This window comes from Danio aesculapii, chromosome 16 (assembly GCF_903798145.1).
Source record: "Danio aesculapii chromosome 16, fDanAes4.1, whole genome shotgun sequence".
Classification (NCBI taxonomy): Eukaryota; Metazoa; Chordata; class Actinopteri; order Cypriniformes; family Danionidae; genus Danio; species Danio aesculapii.
Genome location: NC_079450.1, coordinates 3611726 through 3627196, shown reverse-complemented (window position 1 = coordinate 3627196; position 15471 = coordinate 3611726). Strand labels below are relative to the sequence as shown.

At 37.1% G+C, this 15471-nt stretch overlaps 2 protein-coding genes across 3 annotated transcripts in view; one reads left to right on the top strand and one right to left on the bottom strand.

The window, feature by feature from the left end:
- Nucleotides 1–1597: 1597 nt before the first annotated feature.
- baalca (BAALC binder of MAP3K1 and KLF4 a) lies at nucleotides 1598–7013 on the top strand. The gene is made up of 3 exons (XM_056476151.1): nucleotides 1598–1786; nucleotides 6406–6539; nucleotides 6648–7013. The coding sequence occupies exons 1-3, from the start codon at nucleotides 1606–1608 to the stop codon at nucleotides 6729–6731; spliced, it is 399 nt and encodes a 132-aa protein (XP_056332126.1). The 5' UTR covers nucleotides 1598–1605; the 3' UTR covers nucleotides 6732–7013.
- Nucleotides 7014–9464: 2451 nt separating this feature from the next.
- The window catches only part of spire1b (spire-type actin nucleation factor 1b), a 69921-nt gene continuing 63914 nt past the window's right edge, over nucleotides 9465–15471 (bottom strand). For both annotated transcript variants that reach the window (XM_056475816.1, XM_056475817.1), the window contains one exon: nucleotides 9465–14571. In XM_056475816.1, coding sequence (XP_056331791.1) covers nucleotides 14313–14571 — 259 coding nt within the window. In that variant the 3' untranslated portion in view covers nucleotides 9465–14312. The remainder of the gene's footprint in view (nucleotides 14572–15471) is intronic.

Genomic DNA, 15471 nt, shown 5'->3' with positions numbered 1-15471 from the left:
CGCACGTCATCGCTCCAACCAGAGGTAACCAAATAAGGGCAAAGAGGCGGAGTGTGTGCGGAGCTACAAACGCCTGCTAGTATTGTGCTTAGACAGGCTTTTCTTAGGGAGAAACGCTTAATCCTTCATTACCTGCGACTCGTTTGTGTTCTGAACACATGTGCTCGGCTGTACACTATATCAATAAAGTGTTTAGTCTTTTAAAAACACAGTTGTAATACACTAAGCCACTAAATAATATAAATAATAAAGTGCACACAGCATGCCATATCACCTGATAATTGTAGGAAATAATTGGAAGACAATTGATTCAGTAAAGCCACATAAAACAACACAAAAATACGATGCATATGCAGAGTTCAGCAGCTAATCAGCCGGAATCAGCTGAGGTGACGAGACAGTGAGCAGGGAGACTTAGCTGTGGCCACGCCTTTAATTATACAGACTTAATATCACTTAATATAAACTAAACAGATGAGTTATAAAAAAATTCACCCCCCTCACAGATGTCATGAAGGGTAATAATAGCTATATGACCCAAAATCGTTCTTTGTACCAGGCTGTAAACACCTTTCTGCTGTAAAGCCGGCCATTTTAACACTGGGGTCAATAGAAATGTGCTGTATTATGGAGCCAGGACTAGCAGAATTTCCATGAATTGCCGTTTCAATTACTTCCGTATTGGCTTCACGAGGGAGAGCGGGAGGTTGCCTCTTGGTCGATTATCCTCTCTAAAACATTTAATGCAGATTCTGTATGTATAAGTATAATGTATTTATTATTTAATATATTATTTACATTTATTGGTTCTAAGAGACGTATTAATATCTTAATAAAACATTCAAGACAACAATTAATTATGGAATAAATAAATATGTATAATAAGTTTCTTTTTTTTTTAGTAATCTATTAATTTAACAGGGACAATGCTCATTAATAAACAGTAAGACTGTAAATAAGCCAGAGTTAGCCACGGGGGCTAATTGCTATACAAATTGTAAACGCAAACCCTACAAATTGTAAAAGCATGTTTATTTATTATTAAAATCAATTATGAATACAGAGGGTAAATACAGGCTATTATTATTTATGGTCACACTTTACTATAACGTTTTATTAGTTAATGCATTTACTAACATGAACTTAGTAAGAAGGCCGCGCAGAGGTGTTGATATAAATGCGCGTCCGCGGTGCTCGTGACGTGGGCGCGGGTGAATACCATAGACTAAAATACCAGCAGACCCGCGCTCGTGTGTGTGTGTGTAAGATGCTCTTGGTGTAAAATAGTATAGATTACCGTAATTTAATGATGAAATTAGTAACTTTTTTTTTAACTAACATTCCCAACACTCGCTTTTGTTATTGTTGGACTAACGCGTAAAAGATGAAAATCAAGAGGATGGTGAAAAAAATCAAGAGAAAAGTAATTTAATGGTGTAATTAATACTTAATAACGTTTTAACTAACCTTCCCAACACTCTTGTGTTTGCTGGAATGACGCGCAGCGGTGTTGATGTGAATGCGCGTCCCCGGTGCTCGTGACCCAGGCGCGCGTGAATGCCAGCAGACTCGCGCGTGTGTGTGTTTATGATGCTTTCGGGCTCGATGGGCTGCGGGGGAAGCAGATCCGCCACAATTGAGCCCCGGTATTACGAGAGCAGAGACACCGAGTCTACGTGGCTCACTAACACGGACACGGAACGGACAGCCGCCGGTAACGGAACCGGCGAGAGCGCGGGCGCGGGCACGAGCGACAATGACAATACAACAGCGGCTGCCGGTGCAGGTCAGACACGAGCAGATTTATTACATATCTAACATAGAAATGACACACCCTGAGAAAAAATACAATGGTAATGCTATGGAAATATATAGCATTTGTATTAAAACGACACCCTCATGATGACGTATTCGCAGATGTAAATATTATTTATATGCATAAATAAGTGCACCCTATTTTGAAAATGAATATTTTTATCCAGATAATATGTTTGGTGCATTAAGTTTTATTAAACTGTTATATTATCATAATAAGAGTGTGTGCTCACCTAGCATCTTCATAGATATACATTTAAATTCAATCAAAATATTGAAAAATTACTTTCAACTAATTTTTAATAATTATTTTATTTCTCTTGATTTTTTTCTATTTATTAAAAAATTATTAACATTTTTCCCTGACAAAATTGCAATATTTTGTTGCCCTGCTATATATATATATATATATATATAAATATATATATATATATATATATATATATATATATATATATATATAGAATCCAATTGCAACAGATTTGGGATGAAAAGTCAGATGGAAAAGTTCAATTTAGGTATTGTTGTTTTTCAGTGGCCAAATAATTATCATTATAAATATATTAAATGGGCGTCACGGTGGCGCAGTGGGTAGCACAATCGCCTCACAGCAAGAAGCTTGCTGGTTCGAGCCCCGGCTGAGTCAGTAGGCATTTCTGTGTGGAGTTTGCATGTTCTGCCCGTGCTGGCGTGGGTTTCCTCCGGGTGCTCCAGTTTCCCCCACAGTCCAAACACATGCTGTAATTGAGTAAACTAAATTGTCCGTAGTGAATGTGGATGTTTCCCAGTTTTGGGTTGCGGTTGGAGAGACATCCGCTGTGTAAAACATATGCTGGATTAGTTGGCGGTTCATTCCGCTGTGGCGACCCCAGATTAATAAAGGGACTAAGCCGAAAAGAAAATGAGTGAATGAATATATTAAATGCTTCCTACCCATTAACTGCTAAGTTTATTTAAAAAAACAAGGCTTTCGATGAGAAATATTACTTATCTGATGCATTAATTATCTGAAAGAATGATTTTATTCATGTTTATTTTTCATGGTTTTACATTTATAACTAAAATCTCAGTTTTAAAGTCTACAGATTTGGGCTGGATGATCATCTTGATAAAGATATATAGACCTCGACCTCATGGAAAGGAATATTTATTTTTTACATTTTAACTCAAGACCACTCATACATAGGTGATTTTACTGTTTAGTAATTCAGGTTACATTTCTGATGAAGAATGCAGAATAACATAAAATAAATATTAATAAAATATCAAACACTTTTCAGGACTTTACAGGCCCAACTAGGGCTGCACGATTCTGGCTAAAATGTGAATCACGATTTATATTTGCTTAAAATTAAGATCAAGATTTTCTCACGATTCTCTGAATGTAAAATAAAGGTTAATATGATTAGCCTATTATTATTGTTCATTCTCAAACATATGGTAACACAACAATAATAATATTAGCCCTGTGTGTAGGCCTACTGTTGATTCAAATGCTCAATACAGATACAGTCATTATGGTGGACTTGAACAGACTTTCAACATGTCCTGTTTGTTCATTCACAGTAAAATGATGACATCAGAATATTAATATTCATAATTATAATGTTGATTTATTATGTTTAAGACATGTGCTTGACATCTGTCATTGACAACATTATTAGACCATTTGTTTTCACTGGTAAAATGAGACATTTGTCATTATCAGATTCCTTCTTGCATTATATTCAACATTATATATAGGCTAGAGTAGCTATACTGACACAGTAAACATTTATTTTCATGCACAACACTTTCGCTATGAAAGAAAAAACATATCAAATGCTTGTCGTAATTATAACTGTAAAATGCGATATGATCATTGATGTGTGCACAGGTTTACTTTCACTTCTGAGTGCGGCTCATGGCTTCTGTCACTGAGAAAAAACACACACATGCAAATCAAACCTCCCGCACGGCCCTCAAACGATCACTCTGTGCAACAAACTGAACGTTATTCACAACCTCATTACCTGTTATTCACAGCCTGTGCAGCTTCTGTTCTCTAAAGTAGGCGTCATGGACGGGCATGCGCGTGTTCTTGGCAATGTTGCCAGATTGGGCGGTTTTGAATTTATTTTTGCGGGTAAAAATGACATAGGGGGGTAGTGTAAAATTGGGCGGTTTTATAACAGCATGCCCGCCAGCCCCTGTCTTCACTTATAAACCTGTTATTATCCCCCAAAGAGGTGCCATAGCCCCCGTTCTCCACATACAAATGCTTACAACGGTTGTGATCTCCCAACGAGACTAGAGATATCTGGGTGGTGCCTTTAAGTTTCAGCGGGGTTTAGGCTGGAAACAGTCAGCTACATCTGGCAACACTGGTTCTCGGAAGTGAACAAACAGCTGGCGGTCAGCTCACGTGTGATTTCACAGCCACGAATACATCATTACATGAAGACAGACATGACATTTCTGGGTGAATTATACCTTATAAATATAGTATGAGTCAGCGCCAGTGGTGTAGTGGTTAGTGCACCGACACATGCACTCCGGTGCTCACGGCGACCCGAGTTCGATTCCCGACTCACGGTTCTATGCCGATCCTTCCCCTCTCTCTGCTCCCCCCGCTTTCCAGTCAATACTCTCTACTGTCCTGTCCATTAAAGGTAAAAACCCCCGAAAATATATAAACAAAATATATATATAAATAAGTAAATACAGTGTGTGACACTTTTAGCACCAATTGAAGGTGTCAATGTTGCTGTGAGGACGTGTGCGACTGCCTTCACTCCTGACCTTGAAAATATAATTAGCTGAATTGTAGAACAGCTGAATTAGGATCGTGTGTAGGGTCGAATTGAGATCGTGATCTTTTTTCGATTAATCGTGCAGCCCTAGGCCCAACATAAAATATTGGCAAATAAAATGCTAAATTTCAACATTGTACTTTGCAATGTTATTCTCGTTTCTGTCTGCTCATCCTTTTACTGTAAACAATGTATTTTGCAAAAAATTGAGTATATATTTACACTTTATAGTCTTTTTATTTCATCAATATGATATATCATCTTATTCCATCGTGTGTCAAAAGTCTTGACTCTGATTGGCTGGAGGGTGTGCGTTAAATTAGTTTAAATCCACAGGTAGTGCCAGTCAGTTTTGTCACAGTTGGAAATGAATGCACAGTATCGAATTAATAGGTCTAGAATATACAGTTGAGTCCAAAATTGTTCATCCTCCTTTGAAATATTTATTCTTTTTCAAATATTTCCCGAGTGATATTTAAAGGAGCAATGACATTTTCACAGTATTTCCTATAATATTATTTCTTCTGGAAAAAGTCTTATTTGTTTTATTTTGCCTAGAATAAAAGCAGTTTTACATTTTTTAAAAGCCATTTTAAGGTCAATATTATTAGCCCTCTTAAGCAATATTAGTTTTGGATTGTCTACAGCAGTGTCTCAACTGGTGGGTCGTGACCCAAAAGTGGGTCGTGTGAACATTTTCAGTGGGTCGCGGAGTGTGTGGTCAAAAAAACAACAAAAGTTTAATTTTTAACGTGCTTTGCTTATACCGGACTTTTATTTTGAAATGCGCGCACGACATGTGAGATTTCATTTAATTATAGCAACAAATAACTTGAAGCGCAAGTACGACCGCGAATATGTAAAGTATGGATTTACATATATTGACGACAGAAAAGGCTTAAACCCTCATATGTAGTGATGTGCTCTCACAACAGAGCATGAAACCTTCTAAATTAAAACGACATTCAGACACCAAACATCCCGAATGCGAGGACAAACCTGTGGATATTTTCAAAGACGACTCCAAGAGCTGAGGGCATCTCAAAAGTGCATCCATTTAGTTAAATGACAGCAATAACATATTGTTTATTTATAAGTCTTGGTGATTTTCTTAGGATTTATCTGTCATTACTTGTGTATGTTAACAAATAAATACAAATTAATTATAACACCTAAAATTATAATATATATTTCCTGAAAAATTGGGTCACGGCTTGATGACCATGGAAAAATGTGGGTCCCAAGGCCAAACTAGTAGAGAACTACTGGTCTACAGCGGTGTTTCCCAACCCTTTTCCTGGAGGCACACCAACAGTACATAGTTTGGATGTCTACCTTACCTGACTAATTAACTTCAGGTGTTGGAGTCTCTTCTTATGTTCTAATTAGGTGATCCAGGTGTGTTTGATTAGGGAGACATTGAAAATGTGTACTGTTGGTGTGCCTTCAGGAACAGGGTTGGGAAACACTGGTCTACAGAACAAACCACTGTTATACAATGACTTGCCTAATTACCCTAACTTTACCCTAATTAAGCCTTTAAATGTCCCTTTAAGCTGAATACTAGTGTCTTGAAGAATATCTAGTCTAATATTATTTACTGTCATCATGACAAAGACAATAAATCAGCTATTTAAACTAATATGTTTAGAAATGTGTTAAAGAAATCTCTCCGTTAGACAGAAATTGGGGTAAAAAAATAAATATACAGGGGGGCTAATAATTCTGACTCACACTGTAGTTGTGGGAGTCCTGCAGTGAGACTGGTCAGACTGTTGTTGTTGTTGTTGTTGTGAAGGTCAGAGGGAAGAGAAGGCTGTGACGGTGAGCAGAAACTCCTCAGTGAAGGAGAAGCGGCTGGTGAACGCCGGCACACAGTGCAGCAGAAACACCACCAACAGCCAGAGGAGACCCGCACACAGAGACGCAGAGGTGCGCGAACATATTCACTTTACTGTGTACATGATTAAATTCCCTAAAACAGCTGAACTCTTTTATCTCTGTGCATTTTCATAAACTGATTTTTTTGTTTTCCTGCAGGTTAAGAGTAAATCTAAGAAAATCCCTGACGCTGACGGGGTTAAACGTGTCTGTCCGGCTGTAAACACTGAAGCCGTATCCTGACTGAGAGTCTGGAGCCACTAATGAAGGAGTTTGGTCATAATTAAATGCATCTGATTTAACTGCATGAGCGCTGGAGCGGATCCTGACCCTGATATGCTGCAACACAAGCCTTCACAGAGCTGCGTCTCTCTTTCTGAAGTATTCTAGATGATATTTATTCATTTGTTTACTATTTGTTGTTTTATGTATCGGTTAATGTGATTTCCATCGGTATTGTTCTAGTGCCTAATAGTGTCAGCACGATAGTGGAATTCGGTACTAATCGATACTTATATTTTAAAATCGTCCATTTCCTAACATTTGAGCTCATTCTTAAACATCGCTGATTTGCCATTGTGTTCACGTGCTCAACAGAAATGACTGTGATTGGCTGTGAAGGTCATCAGTTCACCAAACTCACCGCTGTTCACTGAGTGTAACCACTGATACAGGAACACTGGAGCGTTTTAAAGTCACGTCGATCAGCTGGTTTGTCTATAAGCTGACATACAAGCGATCTACTGATGAATCACGGCTTTAAAATGCTCCAGTGTTCCTGTATCAATAAACAGCGGTGAGTTTGGTGAACTGATGATCTTCACAGCCAATCACAGTCATTTCTGTTGAGCATGTGAACACAATGGCCAATCAGCGATGTTTAAAAATGCGCTCAAATGTTAGCGGCAAATGGACGATTTTAAAGTATAAGTATCGATTGGTACCGAATTCCAGTATCGTGACAACACTAGCTAATGAGTCTAATAATGCAGATATACAGATGTCTCAGGTTGTGGTTATAAAAATGAAGACACAAAACAAAGAAAGAAATGTTCTGTTTCCCTATTAATACATTTATGATTTATGTTTAAATGATTTACAGGAGACGCACAAAAGGATTTCCTGACTAAAAACAGCACAAAAATTTGATATTTTACTACAAAATTAAGCAAGTTGTAAAAAATGCTAATAAAAATTGTGTTCAACTAAAATATTTGCTTGTTTGATTTTTACTTTTTAAAAATCTCATGAGCCTTTGATATTTATTACAAAAAATCTAACATAACTAATTCATTCGTTTTCTTTTCAGCTTAGTCCCTTTATTAATCAGGGGTTACCACAGGGGAATGAACCACCAACTTACCCAGCATATGTTATTGCGCAGCGGATGCCCTTCCAGCCGCAACCCAACACTGGGAAACATCAATACACTCTTGCATTCACACACACACACACACACACACACACACACACACACACACACACACACACACACACACACACACACACACACATACACTACGGCTAATTTAGTTAATCAATTCCCCTATAGCGCATGTGTTTGGATTGTGGGGGAAACCGGAGCACCCGGAGGAAACCCTCACCAACACGGGGAGAACATGCAAACTCCACACAGAAACGCCAACTGACCCAGCCAGGGCTCCAATCAGCAACCTTCTTGCGCTACCCACTGCACCACCATGTCGCCACATAACTAAGTATCTTACAAAAATGATGATTTATTCCTGACAACTGCTTATGGGCTCTGACTTGTTTTCAGAACTGTAGGCTTGTATAAGTGTTGGGCGATATAAAATCGTCAGATCGCCATATCGTCCCCCTGTGAGATATACGGCAGTGTTTTGAGTTATGTGAATACTAATAGCACGTCATGATTTTGCCAAGTACGATGTGATCCTGGATTACATCTATGTTGATCCTGGAACATAATTTTTGTTGGAAAATGTAGTGCATACCTATTCCTTACCCATACCCTCAACCATAACTGTAAATTATTCCTAAAATCAGAGGGGAATAATAGCTGGATAACAATCATGTAGAAGTGCATAAACCTAATCGTAACGTATCCCTTAATTCTTATTGGCTGATTGGAATGTTGTTCCAGGATGTTAATCCAGTAACATGTCCTACTTGGTGAAATCAGGTAGGCAATGTGAATATAGGTCTATAATCAACTTGTAGTTTTGAAATTATTGTATTTTCCCCCTTTAAGTAGGCTAGTCTAATTTTCAATTTAAACGCATGTTGTGTTGCAGTCTGAAAGTGTTGGTTAGGCGATGTTAATGTGAACTGGACAAACTAATTGTAGATCATTTATTATTAATGTTGATTAAAAATAACAATAATAATAGTCATTTTATTCAATAATGAAATGAAAACATTTAATAGGCCTACATTAATGCGAAATGAGCTCAATGTCGTTTTTAAAATCAGCATAGGCCTCAGCTCTCTGCGATATGTCTGCCTATCATCGATGAATGATACTATTGCTCAACTCTAGTTTGGATTCATTCATTTATTTTCCTTCAGCTTAGTCCCTAATTTATCAGGGGTCGCAACAGCGGAATGAACCGCCAACTTATCCATCATATGTTTTACGCAGTGGATGCCCTTCCAGCAGCAACCCAGTACTGCAAAACACCCATACACCCTCACATTCTCACACACACCTATACACTACGGCTAATTTAGTTAATCAATTCCCCTATAGCGCATGTGTTTGGACTTGTGGGGGAAACCGGAGGAAACCCACGCCAACACAGGGAGAACATGCAAACTCCACACAGAAATGCCAACTGACCCAGCTGGGACTCAAACCAGCAACCTTCCTGCTGTGAGGCCACAGTGCTAACCACTGAGCCACCGTGCCACCCTGGATTCATTTTAAATGATTCTAATATTATAGAAAGCTGTCAGTGAATAAAATATTTATGAATTAGATTCACAACACACCGATTATTATTGTATTTAGTTTATTCTGTTGATCATCACTGGCTGAGGAAAAAATATAAAAAAATAACTTGACAGTCATTGATCAAAGTTTCCTGCTATGGACTGTTTTAACATGCACATTTCAGCTGCTGTTTAGCTTCTTTTAAACACATTTATTTACATATCTTAGTTTCTATTTGCTCAAAGATGATTCTTAAGATATTAAACATGTCGACTAAGGGTGTCACGATTTCCATTTTTAATAGAAATCGATCGAAATTCATGCTTAATCTCGATTATCGAATCAAAAAAAACTCACGCATGCGCGTCAACCTAACAGCTACAACAGCCACGAGACAGCATGGCAACTGCAGACGCAGGAGACCCATCGAAAGAAATTGAACCCCCTCCTCTTTCACTGAAGTCGCCGGTGTGGAAGTATTTTGGATTTCCATTGAGTTATGTTGACAACGTTCGTGTTGTCGACAGAAAAAACACAGTTTGCAAGCTCTGCAATGTGCATATACCACATTATTCCACCGAAAGCACAACTAACATGGCCGGGCATCTCCACAGGCACCACAAAAACATAGATGTATCTGTTAAACCGACAAGTGTAACACAAACTACTCTCCCGTCTTCATTTGGAATAAAACTTCCAAGCAACTCAATACGTGCAAAGGCAATTACAAGCGCGATAGGAGTATTTATAGCCGCGGACATGCGACCTTATTCAGTGATAGAAAACTCCGGTTTTCAGCATTTAATTGATGTGCTAGAACCGTGCTAGAAATGTTAATAAACATTTTATATTTGACAATGTAGTGTGTGGTACATTGTGAACAAAGGTCAGATGTTATTATATTGCATATACGTCTTAAAATGGCATAGCTTGTGCTTTAAAAAATTTTTTTGTTAAAAATCGAGAATCGAATCGAATCGTGACTTCAGAATCGAAAATGTAATCGAATCGAGGATTTGGAGAATCGTGACACCCCTAATGTCGACATTTTAAACACCTACAGCATTTGTGCAGATGTTGAAATGCATGTGCAGTTTTACTGCAAACAAAACCGATTTGGGACTGTGTATTAAAGGAGACCTATTATGCCCCTTTTGTAAAATGAGTCTCTGATGGCTCTAGAGTGTGTGTGTGACGTTTGAGCTCACAATAGCACACAGATAATGTTTTATATTCCTCTTAAAGTGACCCTTTTGGGCTTTGATAATAATTGTGGTGTTTTGGTGACTGTCGCTTTAAATTCAAATGAGACTGTGCTCTTTTTCAAAAGAGGGCGGAGCTACAAATGCCTGTGTGTCAGCATAGTGGCAGATTCAAAAACAAGACTAACTTCCTATGCTAATGAGGGAGAGATGGTCACTAGTGGGCGGGGCTTTCCCCCTCTGATGACACGTACAAAGGAAGATTGTTAATCAAAGTGTTTCTGCAGACAGTTTATATCAAGTGTGATTATAAACAATAAAACTAATGAATGTTTACCATTGGAAGCTGGTTATATTCACACATGCTGTCACACAACTGTGTTTAAACCCCTTAAAAATGTGAGTCCTGCATAATAGGTCCCCTTTAAACTGACTTGATAGATATGCAATGCTCCCAAAGGCAATGTTTCTAAGGCAACTGAACAGGAGAGCTAACGAATTAAAGATCCTCAAAACAACTCTCATGCACACTGACATCAGTCTCTCTTCATTTAGATTGGATTATTTAAGGGAAAAGGCAACTCTACAAGATCTTGCATCAATGACTTAACAGGTGCAAACTCTTACATCACACACGGACTTAAAAAAAAACAAAATACGATGCATCGTATACAGTGTCTCACCATGAGCAAGAAGCAGTATATTAGTAAAGATAAAAACTCCAAAATACAATCCTCAGATAAAAAATATGCATACAAATAGCTCTTATACACAGGATATCTCAAAATAAAACTGCCTAAATATATGGGTTTGGTGCTAAATCAAATGCATGTGTGATTTAAGTGATGAATCACGACTTTTGAGCCATAAAGAAAACAACACTTCATTGTCCAAACGCTGTTTAAATGCGATTTAAATGTGTTTAAATCACTACACCTCTAGATTTTGGTACCATCATCATCATCATAACAAACAAATAAAAAAAATATCTTCCACTAACATGATTGAAAGCTGTACATCCTAGATTATTACCGGAGATAAAAAAGCATAAATTATGTATAAATCAGTAAAAATAAATGTAACTTTAAGGTTTATAAACTCATATTAGACCTCATCATGCCTGTTATAACAGAAAACAGGTCGCATAGGACTCGCAAGGGGACAATAATCTCCAAATTACTCCAAGTCAATCCACATACGCAGCATTTACAGTCAAATCTCATTTAGATATTAGTATCATGAGCTGTACAGATATATACACACACACACCATCAACATTACAATATGAAAGTCACAGCGTAAACAAAATCTCATGGTGCTTCTAACAGGATCAGTCTTTTAAACCTTCAGCATTCATGTGGAGTTATGTATTTGTGCTTACTGATATAAAATTTCAACATGAGACACACTGAAGTTATTTTTTTTACACATTTAAAGTCAAAACGGACTCCTGGTGCATGTTCCAGGCCTTATTATTAACAACATGCATTTCCTGTGTATTTTTAATTTTCTTTTATTGAATATCCTGGTTGCAAATAACAAGACAAGTCTGTTAAACTATTGAATATTCAGTATATCATCCAGAACTAGCATCATGAGGAACAGCAAACTAGCAAATAATGTTTGTAAGGTCGTTTCATGTTGATAAATAGCTTATTATGAAGAAGGCAAACAGAATATCAGCAGGGCTTTTCACAGTGGCTATTATTGTCGTTTTTAACGCAATCTAATAGATAACGTCTAACATTTGTAATTTTTAACTAACGTTAGCGTTGGTAGCGCGTTTAGCCGGAGATATAACGTTAAACAAACTTTGTGGCGCCAAACTCGTGTAGCGCGAAAAGTACGAATGACCGCCAAAACGTCTAAAAGAAAATCAACCTCAATTTTAATAACATTAAACGATTACAAATGGTCGAATTAATCATAACTACACGGTTTACAGAAATAGTGACATTTTGATGTCATGATGACGTTAGTAACAGACATGAAAACACCGTTTGTTGTATAAACAATCGTTTTTAGCGTTTAATATCACACTGCGATGAAAAAACAAGGCTTTAATGGAGTGAAGATTTTAATCCTACCTTTTAATAGTCAGAATAGTCCATTCAGCAAAACTTATCAATGAAAGCTAAACCAGCGTAAACGGGTCACGTGCTGCTGCTTTCGTCCAATTAAAAACACGGAGTCTGCAAATATGAACGTTAACGCGTTTAAAAATGCGTCACGTTAACGAATTTTATGGCGAAATTCGGAGATTGTTGACATTAGAAGTGAAGCCAAAAACAAAGCCCTTTAATTGACAATCAGACTGTCAAATCAGCTTGGTTATCCTAAGCAAAATATGCATAATCAAATAGTGACGATTCATAACTACTGTCTGAATTTTGCCCGCGAAAGTTAAGCGAACAATAGCGGCCTCATAAGAAATAAGATAAACCGGGGTTTTTAATACTGTTCACACCAAGCATAACTTTGTCCATGTAGACATAGTTTTAAAATGGAGATGAATAGCAGAATCCACACATACACTAGAATGCGTCCTGATATGTTTTTATATTAAGCAAATAAGTTACTATCATACTCGTTTTTTTAACCAAAGTAATTGAGTGTGTATCATAGGTGTGTATAGACCATTTCAATTTGGTCATGTCATTGGCCCATCAACATTTCCTGCTTGTTATCAAACTATTTCATAACTAACAAGAGACAATTAAAAAATTACTTAATGTTGAAACAGCCATCAGAACATTATTTATCAATATGTGGCTCTTTTTGGATTCTCGGAAGCTATAGAAATTAAAAATCGGTTGGGACCACTGTTTTTGTTTACATCCCTCAAAATGGTCTATAGCAAAACCAATGTTGTCAGGCATATATAACACAGGAACTATTTTATATTCAAGGATGACAGATTACCCCTTTATTGTAATTTGAAATCCTAATACTTTACCACTATTATTTTTTTTACAGATATTTATTATTTTATGGATATCAATCACTTTATTAGCATTTAATGTGCTTTCTATCAATATAAAATCCCTTTATTTAATTATAATTTAATGCAAACACCAACATGTTACACAAAAACAATGACAGCCAATCAGAATCCATCCAAGCTGAAAGAATTCAAGCATAATGCGGCAATAATAATAACAATAACAACCAAAAAATCAATGTGAATGCTAATATAGTTATGTTTTTTTGATGTGAACGTGCATTAACGACCAAGGTTTAATTATTTCTTGTGTGAAAAGCCCTGGGGTCTCATTTATACTGTAAAACTTTGCCTAGAAACCATCCTAAAAGTGAACGTACGCCAAAATTAAATGATTTATCATTGATTATAGCTCATATAATAGTTTAAAGTGGTTCATTTAAGTCAACATTTAAATTAAATATGTTTACTTAGAGTTCACTGATACAGCTGCCTGCATTCTCCTGTCAAGTTTGTTTTTATAGATCACAATACTTGCGTTGGAAGTGACGTTCACACATTTCACAAGTTTATAAATGAGACCCTGATGAGTACTAATGTGAATTAATAACAGCACATAACAGAAAATGTATTTGTGTGTGTATGAAAGAACTGCTACACATCCAAAACTGTTTATTGTCCCTGTAAAAGCATGTCTGACAGACTGACCTCCCGTTCTAGTTTATAACAACTTCGAGAAGATGACGACGGCAGCATCAGGTCTGCATCTACACCTCATTGATAGTTCTCTCAGAAGGCCGGTATTCTGCACCTTTCTCGGACGCCAGGATAAAGGATTGAGTCTTGCGTTTCAATCGTGCACGTTTGTTGGCCAGAGACAGGCTGTGTTTGCTGGACGCGATGATATCGGAGATGAACTTCTTGCAGTCAACACAAACCTCCATGGTGCTCCAGTCCTCCATCAGCTCTTTCGGGAGCTCCATCGACTCCTGAGATGAGGATGACTGCCGCGTGTGCTTAGATAATCTTAGAGAGATGGAGAAAGCAATAAGCTGAACAAAAAGCTGGGGTTTATAGTGAATTTAACACTCCTTGTTGGAGTTCTGCATACACTTTTCACAATTTGGATCAAACATGACCCACTAAACCTTTAAAATAAAGCAGATCAATTTTATTTCAATCATTAAATCTATTTTGCATGAACAAACAACACATAATTTTAGAAAAATGGATGAAAAGCTAGGGTTTACAGTGAGTTTAACCCTCCTGTTGTCATATAATTCAGCCGTTTACCTAAGTAAAATTACTTTAATTATTAATTTACATTGGAAAAAATGCTTTTCTTACATTTGACGCAATGGTAATTCACCTCAGTTCATGTGTTTGCATTGATTCTGTATGCATTTACTGTATTCAACTCAAACTAATAATTTTTTAATAATTATAATTATTGAATGCAAATAATAATAATTATTATATAATTATTGTTTTCACCTTTTATTGGACAGAACATTAGAGATTATGGTAACACTATATTTTGATGGTCCATTTGAATATTATTAGATTGTCTGCTTAATGTCTGTTGATACTGCTGCTAAACACACATTTAACTTAGTAAGTACATGTCAACTTACACTAACCTTAACCCTAACCCCAACCTAACAGTCAATCTAATGAGAATTAGTTGCAATGTAACTTAAATTCAACAAACGGACCATCAAAATAAAGTGTGTCCGAGATTATAGACAGCAAAGTGTGGGGAGCTGAGAGAGGGGAATGATTGGCAAAGGACTTCGAGCTTGGAATTGAACCCGGGTCACTGTGAGAAAGTGCTTTATATGAGGACACTTTACCACTAGGCCATCCGCTTATTTCACGTGGCCGCCATTTTAAAGAACCAAAGCGAGGCTGCGGTGGGAAGAAACC